This window comes from Petromyzon marinus, chromosome 8 (assembly GCF_048934315.1).
Source record: "Petromyzon marinus isolate PM22_M1 ecotype Great Lakes invasive population chromosome 8, UKy_Petmar_22M1.pri1.0, whole genome shotgun sequence".
Classification (NCBI taxonomy): domain Eukaryota; kingdom Metazoa; phylum Chordata; class Hyperoartia; order Petromyzontiformes; family Petromyzontidae; genus Petromyzon; species Petromyzon marinus.
Window position 1 is genome coordinate 14,247,894 of NC_133674.1, and position 18,863 is coordinate 14,266,756.

Sequence of the window (18,863 nt, forward strand, 5' to 3'; positions counted from 1 at the left end):
GTGAAGTTCAGCAAAAAATCCATTTACTGTGCTATACTCCCACATCCGCGCTTCCGGCCTTCATCAACCCGCACTGGCCAGAGTGGTGAAGTATGGTCAATTCATCTCATCACGGCTTTGGGTCGCCCTCATCCAGCAGTAGATGGACAAAAAGGCAGTACATGTGCTAACTATTTATATAATACGAACATACACAGATAGAACTGCGTTCTGCTCTTGATTTTCACAATTTGTTGTTTTTTTTGCGAAGAAAGTGTTTTCCATATTGTGATTTACCTCAGACCTCCCTCATAAAGGAAACTACATCTATGGGCTCTTACGTAGTTCAAATATAGGCAAATTTATCAACAGAACTACAACGCGGCTCCATAAATACAGGGGTCCCTTTTCAAGCCGCTATGTCGAATAACTGTGGGGCACGAGGCCATGTATGGACTGCCCCGAGCGCTTGCCTGAAGCCAGGGTTAGATGCCTGCCAGCTGTGTATTTAGTCAGAAGTCCGTGGCTCGGCGCCTCGAGAACGGCGAAGAGAAGCTCCTCCGGACTTGAGTCAGCATCCTCTGCAGACAGCTGCTCCAGGCCTAGCATAAACATAAAAACAAAGATGCCATGTATATGTCAGATTAGCCGAGGGAATGTTCCGTAAGAGGGGAACTGGTTATTGGCAGCACAGCACAAGAAGAACATATAGGCACCAATGTAATGTGCGATTGTCACTTTCACACTGGAGTTGTTGCTTTAACACTGCAACACAGCAGTCACTCACTGTAGTCGTTCAGGCTGGTGGTGCAGCGGTGAGCGCATTTTCTACGGCCGTCTGAAAAGCTACTTCTTCCTTTATTAGGAAGCCAATGAAGCTATGCATTTTTAAATCTAGATTGAAAACTCATTCCTTTAGAAATGCTATTTGTGTTTAGTTTGTTATTCATCCCCCGCACCACCGATTAGCACGGTTGGATGGCCTGAGTTCAATTCGCAGCCATGGAAAGCATCTGTGGGGAGTGATATCTGAACCAGTCCTGCATACCTCATCCTTTAATAGCCCACATTGACCAGTGTGAGGAGGTATGGTCAAGCATCCAGCAGTGGATTGACAAGGGGATTCTGAATCGTTTTTAAGTGTCACAACTTTAAATCCTTGTTCTCGCGTGAAATCGCTCAACACACGGAAATATGAACACAACCTCTTGAGATATCTCTAAGCCAAACCCAGCCACCTAATTTTTGTTTTATTGAATTTCAATCAAATGTGCTCTCTGCTGTGAAATAGGCGTTAGATTCATGGTCACTATTATTATCAACAGTATATTCCCTGTACCCCTTTTATCAGAGCTTACATTGAAATCCATTTACATCACACATATATAGTGAGGGAAAAAAGTATTTGATCCCCTGCTGATTTTGTACGTTTGCCCACTGACAAAGAAATGATCAGTCTATAATTTTAATGGTAGCTTTATTTGAACAGTGAGAGATAGAATAACAACAAACAAAATCCGGAAAAACGCATGACAAAAATATTATAAATTGATTTGCATGACTTAGTACTTGGTGGCAAAACCCTTGTTGGCAATCACAGAGGTCAGACGTTTCTTGTAGTTGGCCACCAGGTTTGCACACATCTCAGGAGGGATTTTGGCCCACTCCTTTTTGCAGATCTTCTCCAAGTCATTAAGGTTTCGAGGCTGACGTTTGGCAACTCGAACCTCCAGCTCCCTCCACAGATTTTCTATGAGATTAAGGTCTGGAGACTGGCTAGGCCACTCCAGGACCTTAATGTGCTTCTTCTTGAGCCACTCCTTTGTTGCCTTGGCCGTGTGTTTTGGGTCATTGTCATGCTGGAATACCCATCCACGACCCATTTTCAATGCCCTGGCTGAGGGAAGGAGGTTCTCACCCAAGATTTGACGGCACATGGCCCCGTCCATCGTCCCTTTGATGCGGTGAAGTTATCCTGTCCCCTTAGCAGAAAAAACACCCCCAAAGCATAATGTTTCCACCTCCATGTTTGACGGTGGGGATGGTGTTCTTGGGGTCATAGGCATCATTCCTCCTCCTCCAAACACGGCGAGTTGAGTTGATGCCAAAGAGCTCCATTTTGGTCTCATCTGACCACAACACTTTCACCCAGTTGTCCTCTGAATCATTCAGATGTTCATTGGCAAATTTCAGACAAGCATGTATATGTGTTTTCTTGAGCAGGGGGACCTTGCGGGCGCTTCAGGATTTCAGTCCTTCACGGCATAGTGTGTTACCAATTGTTTTCTTGGTGACTATGGTCCCAGCTGCCTTGAGATCATTGACAAGATCCTCCCGTGTAGTTCTGGGCTGATTTCTCACAGTTCTCATGATCATTGCAACTCCACGAAGTGAGATCTTGCATGGAGCCCCAGGCCGAGGGAGATTGACAGTTCTTTTGTGTTTCTTCCATTTGCGAATAATCGCACCAACTGTTGCCACCTTCTCACCAAGCTGCTTGGCAATGGTCTTGTAGCCCATTCCAGCCTTGTGTAGGTCTGCAATCTCATCCCTGACATCCTTGGAGAGCTCTTTGGTCTTGGCCATGGTGGAGAGTTTGGTACCTGATTGACTGATTGCTTCTGTGGACAAGTGTCTTATACAGGTAACAAGCTGAGATTAGGAGCACTCCCTTTAAGAGTGTGCTCCTAATCTCAGCTCGTTACCTGTATAAAAGACACCTGGGAGCCAGAAATCTTTCTGATTGAGAGGGGGTCAAATACTTATTCCCCTCATTAAAATGCAAATCAAGTTATAACACTTTTGACATGCGTTTTTCTGGATTTTCTTGTTGTTATTCTGTCTCTCACTGTTAAAATAAACCTACCATTAAAATTATAGACTGATCATTTCTTTGTCAGTGGGCAAACGTACAAAATCAGCAGGGGATCAAATACTTTTTTTCCCTCACTGTATCATCGTATCATCCAGTTGTACACCAATGTCAGATCTCCGAAATGCAGCAGGTATGAGCTCAGTTAGGACCTGGATGGGTGACCACCAGGGCTTTACCAGCTGTTGTAGAAGTGGGAGTGCAAGGAGGCCAAGATAAGGCAAGATGACTAAGTATGACCCTCATAATATGCATGGGTTTTCTCTGGGTACTCCGGTTCCCTCCCACATACCAAACACGTCTTAATAGTTTTGGCCAAGCTTTCCAATTTAGGACCCCCTCTGAAATAGCATCTTGGAGATTCAGTGAGGCTTTCCTGGGTAAAATAATTTGCATTATCACATTATTGTCATCGAGTGCAAAACATTAGTTCATGGAGCCCCATTCGTCAACGCGATACGGACCAAGTGCTCATACAAATCCTCACCAATAGGCGACATTTAGACTTACGGCGCTTACCAATAGGTGCTGTGCCGCCCTGTGTGAGGTGGATGGCGGGGCTGGCCTGCTGGAACACTGGCGGTAGCTTGCTGGGAGTGTAGAGCTGTAAGGTGAACTCAGTTTCCGGGGAGGTGTTTGCACCGTCAGACACTGTTGCACAGAAAATAGGGCACAGCACAGACACAACCAAACACGCAGAGTATCATGACACTATAATAATTCTACATTTGTTGCAACCCAAGCAATGTATTAAATGCAACACTGCCACTTGATAACTGTTGAAGCAAAATGCTGATGGCATCTCAGAAAGGCCCTGCTTGGCTCACCGGTGAAGCGGAAGGCTGTGGCGGGCCCTGGGACGGTCCGTGCATTCCCAGGACGGTACACAATCTTTCCCATGTCGACGTCGGCTTGCGTGAAGAGGGTGACGGAGTGGCCCGGCCTGTCTGCATGTTCCAGCGCCCCTGTGTGCCCACACAGCCAGGATTAACTCGCAGCATTTCACACCGCCCGCTCGCTTTGCTTCGCAGATATGCCCTTATGGCAATAACATCTAAAAATGCATTATTATTATAAGGGCAAAAGGAAGGTACCGCAGTGTAATGTTAGACACACTAGACTTGGAATGCAGACATTACCAGTGAGATCTCCCGGCGTTGGAGTGGAAACAATGGTAATATTTATTAAATATTTCCCAGTCTCTGTGTAAATGGGTACACCATAATTAGTCAATTGGCAAGTCTTGTGTAGTGGGGTCAACTGTGGGTACACCTTCCTCTTCCAAGATATGAGGCCGGCGTGTAAGGTTAGGCCAAAATACGGTCCAGAGGGACTGTCTAGAACTCTCTCTAGTGGAGGCCCTTCTGCCAGCAGTTGCTTGAGAAAGGAATTTTCATGGCTGTACTTTTAAAGGATAAAATGTCTCATTAAAAACTTAGCTGGTGATGTGAATAATGTAAGTTTGCGTGTGTCTCTATGCAGTGCTTTTACTAGAATACAACATTCACAGGGCGTGACACTGCTATGAAATAAATAGAAAAATGTAAAATGTGGCATGTCTGACAAGAAAGTATAACAAACAAAAAATACCCTTCTCCTTATCATAATTACATCTCTTCAGAGAGTTCTCATTTTGTTCTTTACGAATTCTTGAGGGTGACCTTGCGAACCGAAGAAATATTCAGTAAATCCTAAGATAGCTGCAAGCCTAAGGCAAAATAGTGTAGTCTCCTTCTAAACCATCATTATGCTACCATCGTAGGTATCACAGTAGCATTTTGAGCATGAATGTAAATTCAAATGCATTTAAGAAGACTGTTGTGTATTTGTGAAATCGTTTCTCTAACATTTAGTACCCATCTTTATATATGCATATATATCAGCATGTAATTCAAGGTTATATTATCCCTTAATGTAGATGATTCATTGGACGAAATCACCAAGTTATGCCGATATCATCAGATCTCTGATCTCATTAGATCACCATGCACACCAGGTTATCACAGGTGGCTGTGGGCATGTGCTGCGTGGTGGTCAATAGAAAGTAGTGAAGATAAATTCATTGTTGTGCTGTACTTGTACGCCCCCACGTATATGCTCCACACTTCACGTAGGCAGATTGAAAACTAATTTCTTTAGATCTGATTTGTGTGTTTAGTTTGTTGTCCGTCCCCGCACCTCCGATTAGCACGGTTGGCTACGTACGGTGCAAAAGAAGTTGAACATACATACCTCATTAACCCACACTGACCAGCATAGTGATGTATAGTCAAATAACCACCTCGACCCACGTGACGTGGGGAGGCCCTCACCAAGCAGTCTATTGACAAAAGGGCTGCAGATGTACGTGCAAAAGTCGTGCTTTTCAAAAACCAAGGTATGCTGTTTACATCGTGATGACACACCTGGCACATCAGCAGCTTCAAGGTAAATACTGCCAGCTTAGTGTCCCCTGCACTTGAGGCTTACCATACTCAGGTGGGATGAGCTGGGTTACGTTGTACAGCAGGTATTCACTGCCAGAGTTATCCACAAAGGAGAGGTAGTTCGACTGAATGACAGTGATTTGGTCTTTTGCTGCCTAAGGGAGGAAGCAAACAAACCATTTTAACGAGCGAATATTTACAGGGTGTTACAACAGCAGTTTTAATGTATAAAATAATACGTATAAAAACCTTAAATGGCATGTCTCCAATGAAGATATTTTTACATTAAATGACTAAAGTTGGTCGCCGCACGAGAGATGAGAGACACAATTAACTACAAAATGTAGACTGAGAGAAGGCAAAACAAGCAGAGGAAGTCAGGGTAAGAGATTGTGAGATGATGAGAGATGAAATGAGAGATGGCATCAGAGAGTTCAGAGGTCACCACTGGACAAGAACAACTAAGGAAAGGAAAGGGGCCTTTGGCCTGCAGTGGGAAGTTACACGCCAGCAACGACGACAATATCATAACCACAATTATCATTTGAGGCAAAATAAAATCGCATGCACACAGAGATAACAAACGAACGAAAACGCTTCAGGAGATATAAAACACACGCGGAGAAGCGCTTGCATATCACCGGCGGAGTGAAACGTGGATGTCAACAGCTGAGTAAAAATGTCACAGCAATTGGGGAGGAACAACAGGAAAGAGTGTGGCGCGACGGGTCCAATGTGGTCTCCCGCTGGCTTCCCCGCCTCACCAGCATGCGTAGAGGGGAGGGCACGCCAGGAGAGAGCTGCGGGGGCGAGTCGTGCTGAGGGATGATGCCAACGTGGAAAACTTGGCCCGCCAGCTCGTGGGGAGGCTTGGCTCCGTCCGTCACCTGCCAGGGTATAACCATCTCGCTGTCGGTGTCGGGTTTCCGTAAATGTTTTGATACCACCCGAACGCCACAATATTTGCCATGTGCCCTAATGATGATTTTGGTCTCCCGGTACACAGGACATGCGTTATTACAAGTGCAAATCAAAAAGCTGACCACATTCGGCATTAGCGCTGCCTTATGACAGATGAATATATCTAACATGCAGACTTTCCTGGCATTGGCACTTCAGCTGCTTTGGAGAAAGAGCAATACCCATATTGTCAGCAGTGTTAATGATAAATGTGGCAAGTCATTTGCTCTGTGCACCATTGTCTATGTAATTCATTGTTTTTTTATGTTATACAACATTTATTATAATGTATACATTAACATACACTGTACAGTAGTTGTATCTTCAAGTATAAAAGTATATTTTGGGCCTGATGCGTGTCCAATGTTTTACCTCCTGTCCTGGGTTTCCCAGGATCATTGTCCTTTTTTTATGTAGCTGTGCTGGGAAATCTGTAAGACTTCCTTGAACACTAAACATTAACAGTCCTAGCTTTTGACAAATACCCATAGTTCTCCCTTCTTATTCCCGCAATATGTCCCAGGTTTCCGTACCTCGGACATGGTCTTCCAAAAACCTTCCGGCGGAACCCGATTAGATGAAGTGCGCCAAAGAGCGTCACTCAGATGCAGAGGGCTACTGGCGACCAGGCCCTCAGACAATACGCCGGTCTTTAACGGCACGGGTGCGATGGGAGGGCGAGCGAGGGACCAACCGTGAAAGTGAAGGCGTCCCGTGGGGAGAGCGTTCCGGCCGCGCTGCGGTACCAAACGATGCCCTCGTTGATGTCCTGCTGCGTGAAGGACGTAGTGGGGGTGGCCGCGCGTCCATCGGGAAGCAGCTCCCAACCGTCCGACGGGCCGTCCGCCGGCATCGGCACCAGCAGCACCACGTCGCCTGCGCCCATCAAAGAGAGGGGTTGCAGGGGACGGGGCCACGGTTGCCAACGTGCGCGCAGCCGAGCACGTCGCTCTTGCTTCCAAGTGGCATTCGGAAACGCGATTCAGTGTTCAATATTCTGCTGAACACTGGCCCCCTCAAGAGTTTATTTGTGTGAGCATTGTGATCGCACAGAAACTGATTCACTGCAAAATGTTATGTCCTTCCACTTATAACCAACACTCACCCTAGCGATAGCCCTAACGATAACACTAACACTAGCCATAACACTAAGCCGAGCCCTAACGCGAACACTTAACCGAACGTTGAAGTGCAACACACCGAAAGCCAGGGGAACAAATGCAGGTGTGATTTTTTTTAGAGGGCATGACCCTTCCGGGACAGCAGATCAAAATGTTTAATGATGTGATTGGTTGATTTTAGCTGCTCACTGGAGACAACTATTGATTGATGGCTTCTTCACCGTACATGATTATAACATTGCTCATGGTGTACTGAAAAATGTTTGTTCCTCCATCATTTTGCTTTATCTCCATAACCGCAAGCACGAAACGGATTAACCCCCGTGTATACGTCTCCTTCCGGGGCACCTGGACAAGGTGGCAAGATGGTGCCAAAGACCCCTCCCAAAGACAATAAAATAAAATAAACATACTTCACCTTTTTTTAAATAAAATCCTCCATTGGCTCCCACTCAGCATATTAAGTTTAGAATGTTATTATTGATGATGGTTAAACTCCATACCATCTCCAAGTTGACATTTCTATATGCTCCTGCATGAAACTTCCATCCCGCATAGGTCTATGTTTGCTTTTGAAAGACACACCGCTGCACTTTAGCACTCGATTCCTTCCCTGGTTTTTTTAGTTCACACGAAGAATCCTCTCGTGAGGCTTTTTTTAAACATAAAATTTTCGTTCATTTTACTTGTTAAAAGTTTGTCATTTAGCTCATGATCAGCACTTTTCCTCCCCTTTGTTGAGAACGGGCCAGAATTTAAATCGCAGAGCACTGCATGCATAAGAGGCTTGTTTGTTGGAATGGCACGAACCACTGCTTCGTACACCCGGGCATCGCCTACAAATGTGGTTTCAATTAAAGCCCTTTAAAAATCCAATTGAATGTAATTTGGTAAGTGTACGTGCATGATTTTCAACCTCTTAAAACTGTGCCAAAAATCCTATCTAATTTCCCGCGTAGGCGTGTTTTGAAATCCTTTCACAAATGAAAATTTCCGAAAAATGTGTTATGAATTACAGGGGAGTTCATAACCCCCTGTTGTGCCTAAAATCTTAAATGCTAGGTATGTATTATATATTTATATAGTATATATTTATTTATATAACGAAACATATTTGCAGCCCTTTTGTCAATCCACTGCTGAATGAGGGCCTCCCTGTGCCATGAGGGTCATGTGGGTGATTTGACCATACTTCACCACACCGGTCATCACAGGTTGGTGGAGGTGGGGAGCACACAAATGTTGCAGCATGGTAGAGGACAAAAGTAGCTTTTGCTTCCCTGCTCTGTGCTGAAAACATAACCACAGCAAGATGTTTCCATAAAAAATACAAAAGGGATTCTTCCTGCACCTCTGATTAACACGGTGGGCTATGTATGGTGCGAAAGAAGTTCAACATACATACATGGGCACACAGCTTAATAATAAAGGGTAATACACCTCAGCGAACATGTACAAATAAAATAGAATAAATTTGACAAAGCAGTTTGTAAGTGACGCCTGGGTGTGGGAATGTAAACACCACGAAACCTAACAAGGTTAGCCAACGGCTCAGAGGACCGTGCATTCTTATTCATGCTATGACAGGAGAAACCTGTCCATCGTGCAAACCGTTTTACATTTACCTAGGAAAACAGTTACTAGAATGGTATATTTAAATTACGCAATTTAAAACATTGTTATTTTGTTATTGACTTGATATGTAACAATAGCTAACCCAGTTGACAAAGGAGGGTTTTTCACAATAGAAGTGCAGTACAGTGTAGTACATTTTACAACGAGGAATGCGTGCCTGATTTGTTGAATGAATGCCCAGCTGTGCTGGCATGATGTGCCTCAACACTGCAGCAGTTGAAATTCATAGCAGCTCTCTTCAAAATGTTTTTGTCGCTGTACTGTGCGTTGTGCGCCATGATGTCCAGCATTTTGCTCCATGTCCAGGAAGCTTCTTAGGAACTCGAGTAAATAGTGGTACCGAGGGAGAAAGGACCTGCTCAATTCAGTTCCTGTACAAGCTCCCTGGATGCGAGCCGAAACATCGGACATTCTGCCAGACAACATGTAGTACCGTACGACCCATGAAACACACCGCAGCCTTACACAGCACAACCGCGAAGACCTACGTAAAAGTAGCAGTAACATCTCCCAACGGTGGCGAGATGTCAACTACTTATCCTGGTACGCAGGAGGTCGTGGGTTCAATCCCGACCCTGACCGCCTGTATATTTGGAGTTTGCATGTTCTCCTCGCGTCGCGTGCATTTTTCTACAGGTCCTCTGGTTTATCCCTCCACATTTAGAAACATGCTATTTGCTGCTATAAATGTCCACACGGTAAGCGACTTCGTTGTATGTATGTTGAACTTCTTTAGCACCGTACATAGCCAACCGTGCTAATGGAAGGTGCGGGATTGGTTTGTCATCTGTTCATTGCGCTATCATTTGTGGCCAGGTCGCTCATGAAAAAGAGCCTTACAGCTCAGTGAGCCTTACTTAATAAAATATAAAGCAGCTTCGTTTTTAGTTTAGCAATAACGTCGGCTCTCTTTAATCATGCTCTGGGTGTACTGGTTGGTCGTGCGCAGCGGTTAAACTAGCAGTCCGCGCTCTGTGAAGAAGCTGCTACCGAAGGGAGGGTTGCCATGCTCCGGGGTGAGCATGAAGAGGATTTCCGAGTCGCTGGCGTCACCCGAGGCGGCCCGCAGCTGCATGTTGGTGATCTGAAACATGCCGCCTTCCGGCACGTGGACGAGAGCGTTGGTGAGCAGCACCGGGCCATCGCCAGCCTACGAGAGGGGGGAGAGACGTGGTCACGGTGGTCACGGTGGGTGGGTGGCAGGTGTGGAGGGAAACTGCGGGAAAGCAGAGCCCCGGTGGAGGGGAGTTGTTGGGTGGTCAACCAAGTCGGGTGGAGCGAAGTGGGGAGGGGAGGGAAGTGGGCAAACAAGTTACACAGGTGGATTGATCCCAGATGAATACACGAACCCCATTCTGGGGCCTCCTTTCCCACTGTGCCTAATAGTACTAAACAATGTGCTAGGACACGATCCGTCACAACAAACTATCACTCACACGTGGGTTTTTTTCCACTCTAATAGCCATGTATTAACAATTCTGGGAAGTGTCTATTGACTGACCACTGAGGAATGTGATTAATATCATGGACACACAAAAAAATCTAACACCACAGACCTTCCCATCAATTAAGGATTGTCAAAAGTACTGATACGGAAAAAAACCTAAAAAAATATATGTACCATATTTTCAGCAACTGGCTTTATCACACAGTATGTATGTTGAACGTCTTTCGCACTGTACATAGCTGACCGTGTTAAGCGGAGGTGCGGGGAAGGACAACATATATTCAATGGGTGCTGTTTAACTGTCATTCATGACCCAGTAAACATGTATTCCACAAATAGTGCGTTTACATTGCTCACATCGTCCACAGTCCGAGTGGACGCTGGATTCAGAATATTCCAAACTGCACGCTGAGTCTTAGCACCCAAATACCTAGGTGACCCCCCCACCTTGTACCCCGAGATATTGAATGGCTGCATGGACGCCACTGAATAATACAGATGCCAGTACAGACATGCACTGCTCAGGTGCAGAGTGTGGGTTTGGAACTCTCACTGCAGGTTAGAGGAATTCCCACAGAGTGCGGCACTGTACGGTAAGCTGCCATGCAGTATTGTTAGTGCATGACCTCCATGGTGTGGAAGTTGGTTGATAGATACAATAATAAGGGTTAAACATATAGTACAATGAAAAGGCATTCGTCCTTGAATATATAGATGGTAGATAGACCTGCTTGTGAGCCATAAGAACACATGGTTAGGAGGATCTCAGTAAACCTTAAATTAGAATTACAATATCAAGTAAGCTTACCATTTGCAAATACAAAGCTGTTCGTTCGAGAGACACTCAAGGTATATTTTTAGCAGCAAAATGGATTTCTGATTCAATATGATTATAGCCGTGATCAATACACCGCTGCCAGATGCCCTGGAAATTCGTCTCAAATCCCATGTCTAGATGTATGCTTTATCAAGCGTGTCGAAATTACTCTTTGGTTCTATTCGGTAAAGTCACGTAGGTAAAAAATAAAACAACAAAAATCACGACGTTTCGGCCACAACACAAGTGGCCTTCTTCAGGTGAAGGAACAGAACCGTCGGGACGACGAAATTGTTGGTCGGTCCAAGTTCTCAACAAAAGCCTTGTGCCGCATGTAGCATATAAAGAATGTCCACTTTTCACTTTCTTTTCGAGCGTGTCATTTACAGGAAAACACTCACTTAAAAAAGACGTTGGCAGCTATGTTCACATCACAAGGGGAACTTTCACCCGTCGATCAGTTGTCTGCATTCTCAATGATCAGTCGTCGTGTAGGCGTATATCGAATGGCAATTAATAACAGGGAGGGGGGACAAGCCGGCTTAATTGTTGTCACGGCTCTTTAATGTAAAGCACACGCTTTCCAGCTGAGACGACGGCTGTTGTATATCTGCTGTACGGCAAGAGCTCCCCCTCCCCCAGATGGCTTGCGAGCCACCCCTGGAATGCAGGCACCATTCAGAGCAATATAGCGTAGCGTGTGAGCCACCGGCATTTTTGTGTCCTACTCTTTGGAAAGTACCTGGGGACAGCTCTCGCAACTGCACTGTACAACATAAAAGCACTATTTGCGTGTTGTTAGGCTTTAGATGATTCCTCCTTCTTATTTGGTTACCCTCGACTTACGTAAATATATCTGTGACCTATTGAGTTTCGGTTATGCGTTTGCGCGATTTATTGCGTCCATGTGTTTAAAAAAAAAAAAATCTCGCACGTATAACATTTGGACATGAACAAAGTCCGGGCAAGATTGGTTGCGAATCGTGTCACACTCCACGTGGGATTAATAATAACAGATCCTGTTATTATTTAAATGTCGAGGTTTGCTCACTGCACGACGAACGCCGCAAACTGAATGATGAATCGTGGCCACATCGAACATTCGTGGCGAGTGAGATCTGCTACTTGGTCTGGGGCCCCCTTCACAAACCTCCACTGACCAACATGGTGATGGATGGTCAAGCAACTCCCAACTTCAACTCCTTGAACGATCAAGATCCATACGCTCTATAAAAATATGGTTATATTTAACAAATTATGTATCTTGAACTTGGTTTGCACCATACGTATTCAACAGTGTAATGTAAATGCATAGCTCGGTTATGATTTGTAATTAATACGACGCTAATTGTTTTCCCCAAGTCAAATGATGACAAATGTAAATGACTCCACTTAAACTTTTCACACTCCTCATCAGAATGAATAAGCCAGATGCAGTGTGACGCAATTGCCAGGATTCTTAACTGAGAAATCGGCAAATCTGATGACATTTGACCCCTGCATTCAGACATCAACCGAAGTATTAATGACTGAGCTCTATTCACCCAACATTGGGTCACTATGTACATCAGGTCATATAAAGTTCACATTTCTAGAATAGTCACCACTGTGTACAGCCTCTTTGTTACTCCACTGCCGAATGAGGTCTTCCCCAAGCAGTGCAATTCGTTGGGGCTTATTTGACCGTACTTCACCATGCTGGCCAATGTAGAGTGATCAAAGACAGGAGCGCAGATACAGGAGAGTATAAGTGCAGCATGACATTGTATTTGCCGCAATGCCCTATTGCTGCCAGCCACACAGCCCCACAGCCTTTACCAACTTGTTGATGGTCACCGATCCAAGCACTATACATGTTCAAAACTGCTCAGCTTCTGAAATCTGACGCAATACCAGGTTATTTAGTCACAGTTGCAAATAATAAATGGGCCAGAATTTGCCATCCAGTATGGTATTTACCATGCTTATCAGATTTATTTTGGCCTGCTAGTTTCCAATACGAAACACAGCACCTCAAGCTGGGGTACAGGACTGACTGCCTGCAACAACTAAGCTCAGTGGAGTGTGATTAACAGTCAAAAAATATAAGGGTTGTTCTCGGTTTCTTCTCATAATATTTGCACCATAATTTGAACATTGAGTGCCCTCAGGTCTCACTGAAGAGACATAACTCATGCAGGCAGACACTGAATGAAACCGAATGCTAAACATTCTGCAGGCTTTTCACTTTAACCTTCGTGATTGTTTTTATTCATTTTTTTGTTTGAGAGATTTTATTACGTTTTACTAAGCACATATGTATAAAAGATAAAGGTGCAACCCTGCATTTTCTTGCTCACACCAATGCTGGTGGAAGGGTCTCTACTCGATAGCTGCAACATACCCTCTGGCTCCTCTTGAGGACATTGTTACCCACTCTTCCACGCCAGAGGCCACGGAAGAGGTGGGAGTACCCACACTTAATCCCACCAATCTGCCGATGGACACACACTGTGATGTAGCCATTATATCTCTGGGTGGACAGAGGCAGGTTTGTTTCAAATGTCGTGCCAAGGGATCAAACCGGTGGCCTCTGGATCGCAAGTTCAGTGTGTTAATTATTATACCATGGCAGCATCCAGCCAAGCACTCACATCTCAAAGGACATTTATATAGCACTGTAATGAGAGCATCCCAGAAAGAATGGATATTTGAGACTTAGCCTAGAAGCACTTAAAACAAGATTCCGATGGTGTTACCTAATGGCTAGAGATCTGCGCCCTCATCGAAAGCCCGGGGTGAAATGAAAATCAGAGCTTGAGATGTCTGGCAAGAGTAATATGATCTTGGTCTCATGAGCAGTGAGGATATTGCATGGGCTACAGGTGTTGTGAGATAACGTATGTTTAGATATATTCAGGTTATTCGGAGCATTTGCAATGCATATTCAGGAGGGATACAAACAGAATGAATTAATGGCAAAGGCCCCCTAACCTTGGCCTGGGTGTCCTATCTTTAACGCTGTCTCCTGTTGCAGAATGCCATTGTTTTGAAACTTCATCTCGAGTCCAGGACCCTCCCGATGAATTACAGACATGGCACAATTAAATCAATGCACCTTGCCCAGTAGGGGGCATATCACATGATCGTTTGTGATCATGAGACCTCAACAACAATTGCTGTAGAGTAGGCAATCGTGTCGAGTCCCATTGCTGTATTGAATTACGTTTTGTCTCAACAAAACCTGATTTGTATTGAATTGCCTAATAGTTGTACACAGTTCAGTGAAGCTGTCTTTCAAATATTTCATAACCACACTTCTTCTCAGGTCACATCAAGCTTACGTAGTATTTTGTGTAAATACAGAGTGTGTTAACTCGCATCACATTATCGGATTAAGTTAACATATAACAAATATATGTTGCCGAGGCATGTAACAGAAAGATAAACTCAGTGACTTTTTTGTTTGACAACTTAGTACGTTTGCCATTCTGGGGGGGACAATGTGACATAGTGCACGGAACACTCAAATGATGCTCTTTGGGTCTTTAGGTAAAGTCACGTAGATACCGAAAGACCCAAAGAGTATGAATTCCTGCAGTCACGAAAGCTTTAAGTCAACTCTAATGATGATTGCGCAAAGCATGGCTGCGCAGGTGATGATAGCACGGGTCAGCGGTGTCCGATTTGACTTGACACCTGCAGGCTTCCCAGTGAACATTCCTGCAGTGAAAACAACAAGCTTCTCCATCTATCATTGCACTATTCACGCAACACTTCTCACCAAATAGATTGTCGCACATTACGTTCTCTGCTTCTGAGCAGTGCGGGCGACTATACAGAGTGGTAAAAAATAAATTGAGCAATTTATCTACTTCATATATATCTGTCCCTCCACGTAAACAAATTATGGGAGTGCGTAATTTCAGAATTATCTTGAATTGAACCAATGCTGCTGAAATAGTGCCCTCCCAGAAGGCCTTGTGGTTGACTGGAAGTGTATAATATACATTTATATTTTACGTGGATGAATACATACATATGATGAAGATATATATGATGAAGATATTGCCTGCTTACTTATTTTGCTACTGTGGCTTATCTAAATAAAATGAAAGGTTTTAATTAATACTGTACCTGTACGCATAACATCAGAATTGTATGCGTAGAAAATGTGCATTAAAAAAAATCATTTCGTATTTTTAGCGCAATGAAAATACCTGCAGGTTATTTGGCTTGTGTGCACAATAAACTGTATATAAGAATAGGTTTTTCCCCTTTTTTCTGGCAACACAACTTAAACCGCTTTACAAGGAATCATGTCACAGCATTAACCGCAATGCTTGTGGTCAGAATGCAAACAAGAAACATACTCTGATAAATTTTGATTTAAAGCTTTCGTGACTGCAGTGATTCATATTCTTGGTTCTTTCGGTAAAGTCACGTTGAAGGGGTAACAATAAAATAATAAAATATATATAAAACAATAAAATTCTCACGACGTTTCGACTGTAACACAAACAGTCATCATCAACCAACGGCAAGAAACAAATTTTTCTTGCCGTTGGTTTTCACACCTGATGATGACTGTTTGTGTTACAGTCGAAACGTCGTGAGAATTTTATTGTTTTATATATATTTTATTAGTTTATTGTTTCCCTTCAACGTGACTTTACCGAAAGAACCAAGAATATAATATACTCTGATAATATATGCATTGTCCTTGAAACTGATTGGTCCAGACCAGAGACAGCTTTCTTTTGAGCCTGGTCTCAAACGGTGTCAGACCAGAGGGCGCCAAAAGACAATGCACTATCAGAGTAATGAGAGCTCGGGGTGAGCATCTACATTATGGGAACTCCTTTGCCAGTACCAACATATAAGAATAAGTTTTTCCCCTTTCTGGCACCAAAACTGAAAGCTATTACCAGAGTATGTTTTTTGTTTGCATTCATTGTGGTTAATGCAGACATGATTCCTTGTAAAAAGATTTCAGTTTTGTTGCCAGAAAAAAGGGGAAAACCCTATTGTTATATTTTAGTACTGGCAAAGGAGGTCCCATGATAAACGTTAATGTTAGGGCTTCCTCCCTAGCCAATATATCTAATGCTGTATCTTTTTCTACTTGGCAAGGCACCTATGGTTTAGTTATGCACATCTACTTGGCAATGTAACTATAGTTTAGTGTTACAATATCATCAGACATTAACAGCGCTCATGGCAAAAGACAATCTTGTTGTAATAATTTACTGACACCGTGATGAACATTTCCAAATAACAATATCACCATTTCCACTAAACTCACCAACGATGATGCTCATCATCATTGCTGCTCGCTCTGTTCCTTGTGGCCGATAGTTTCGGTACGTGACCAATAAACCAGAGCTACTGGCAGCAACAAAAGTGGTGTCATTACTTTCTCTCTCTGCAGTCCCAGATTAAGTTATCTGTCAAATGTGCTGCTCCCTTCAGATCAACAGCTCAATGATGCGGCAATCACAACCTTGATTGTTTGACAACGGGAAATTGCAGAGCCTTAAGCAAACATACTGAGCTTTTTCGGAAGCTATTAAAATTAAATAAATTAAATATATTTTCATACGTACATTCATCAATAACATTTCTGTAAATCACTCGATTTGTCTAGTTAATGGATGAGGGAAACAGATTATAATCTTCGATGACAACGTACATTTTGAACTTTTACAACTCTTTGTACTTATTACTAAAAGTAATTTAAATCGAATTATTCAAACAATCTCAAATTCAATTTGCAATTATACGACTTAATTATTCACCCTTCTTGAAAGAAGACTTTTGCTTATTTGTAAAAAGAAAATTGCTGGATGCAACCGGAGAGGAGTTAATCTTAGCAACTTAGAGGCAAAATACTGACGCCCCTGTGATATTTTGTCACTTCTGTGCTTAATATAATACCTCGACACACGTGGGCCACAACTACAATATTACAAATATCACTTTCACATATCACAAAGCAAAAAAAATCTTAAAACACAGCTTTTAAATCGGCTCACAGACTAAAATGGAATATAAAAAATTTGTCAGTTCAACATGTGCCCCTTGTCATTAACCATTTAACATGAGAACGAAGCTTCAAAACAATACCATACATCTGCGAAGATATTGAGAGTGTGCTTAAATTACATTTAAAAAAATCTACACAGTATATATGTTAATCAGCCAACGTTTGCGAGGCAGTGATTGAAATCACAAATACAAATGGCAGCTTAAAGTTGGCAAAATAAAAAATATAAGTTTACTTCTTGCTGGTTTTTTGAAGCTACCGTTATCCTAAATCATCTTACAAGATTTTATGAAGTCACGACATTTTTTGCCCTGAACCTGACAGATTTATATCCGCTTTAAAAGGCATGCAGCTTCAAGTCCTGCAGTTTTTTCTACAATTTTTTCTCCCCTAGACCATTTATTTACGTTGTATTTTTCCACAGTGCTTTGTTTAGAAAAAAAGTGTACAACAATGCGAAGTTAAACAATGGCTTTCCACTAAAGCAACTGGAAACCAAAAAAAGTTATACAGAAATCATACAAGTCGTATTGTTCAATACCTTTTTTGGTTGAGCTCCAGTGATCACAGCAAGTGTCCACAGCAAAACGAGTGTCATCTGCATGGCTCTGTAATTCCCAGTGCAAAATTCGGAGAAGTGAACAATGTGACAAGAGGCAGAGACGACTGGCTTATCGGGGGGGAGCTGCTCGTCTCTAGGCAGGTGCTAACATCCGCAGGGACGAAAATCCGGCACATCTGTCAGCTCTCCGTGGCCACTCGAGTTTCATAGCCCCGGGGCTGCCAGAAACAGGTTTCCCCTTGTCTTCATTCAAGTTATCGCCTAGCGTTTCGTGGCTAGAAGTGGACACGTAGAAATCCTTTGCCCAACAAGGAGTAAGTTCAGACGGCGTTTTTCTTCTCCGCCTATTGAAAGTCGGTCAAATCTGTCCGCATGTTCATCCCACCCCAGCTGGCTTAGGAGTAGCAACGGCAGCTATCAGCAATGTCACACGAGATGAATCCGCAGCCTCTTGAGTAAAGTCTCGTCCAGCCCCCTTTGTTCGCCGCCTTCCCTCCAGGTACCGGCATAATTCCAGGCGCGGACATTAACCACCCATCGCTTACCCCGGGGGGACTCCCTCGCTTAGCCGCCCCAAAAAAAAACAACACGGGGCTTTGTCTTTACGAAACGTATAGCGACCCTCTCGGTCAACGCGATGCAAGTGGCACCCACCCCCCTCACTTCTCTCTCTCGTCAGTGGTGGCAGGCGGGCAGGCGGGCACGCGCGCACTGCGCTCTGGCGGCGTTAGCGAAGGGGTGGGCAGGGCCCGTGGTGCACTGGCCCGGCCCCTCCATCCCTCCCTCCTCCTACTCTTGAGCCGCGCCGAATTCCTGCCAAGTTCAGCCAAAGTATTCGTTTCAGCACCCCCCCACTCTCCAATGAAGCCTCGGGGACACGCCCCCCCCCACCCCGCACGAGCACACTTTCCAAACCCCGCCCCCACTCCCACCGCTGCGCCAATCATTGGAGCCCGCTTGCTAAACCCCACCCCCTTATCCCCTCCCTCCCCCCGCGCAAAGTCGGCGTCAGCCAATCG

At 44.1% G+C, this 18,863-nt stretch overlaps 1 protein-coding gene across 1 annotated transcript in view; it reads right to left on the reverse strand.

Annotated features, from left to right (window-relative positions):
- Positions 1-18,616, reverse strand: part of FRAS1 (Fraser extracellular matrix complex subunit 1) — a 61,054-nt gene extending 42,438 nt beyond the window's left edge. Inside the window, exons 1-8 of the mRNA XM_032949775.2 lie at positions 17,824-18,616; positions 9,984-10,143; positions 6,932-7,113; positions 6,042-6,164; positions 5,321-5,432; positions 3,679-3,816; positions 3,371-3,502; positions 453-581 (exon numbers count right to left, since the gene is read on the reverse strand). Of these exons, the coding sequence (XP_032805666.2) occupies positions 453-581; positions 3,371-3,502; positions 3,679-3,816; positions 5,321-5,432; positions 6,042-6,164; positions 6,932-7,113; positions 9,984-10,143; positions 17,824-17,886 (1,039 nt within the window). The 5' untranslated portion in view covers positions 17,887-18,616. The remainder of the gene's footprint in view (positions 1-452; positions 582-3,370; positions 3,503-3,678; positions 3,817-5,320; positions 5,433-6,041; positions 6,165-6,931; positions 7,114-9,983; positions 10,144-17,823) is intronic.
- Between the last annotated feature and the right edge of the window lie 247 nt (positions 18,617-18,863).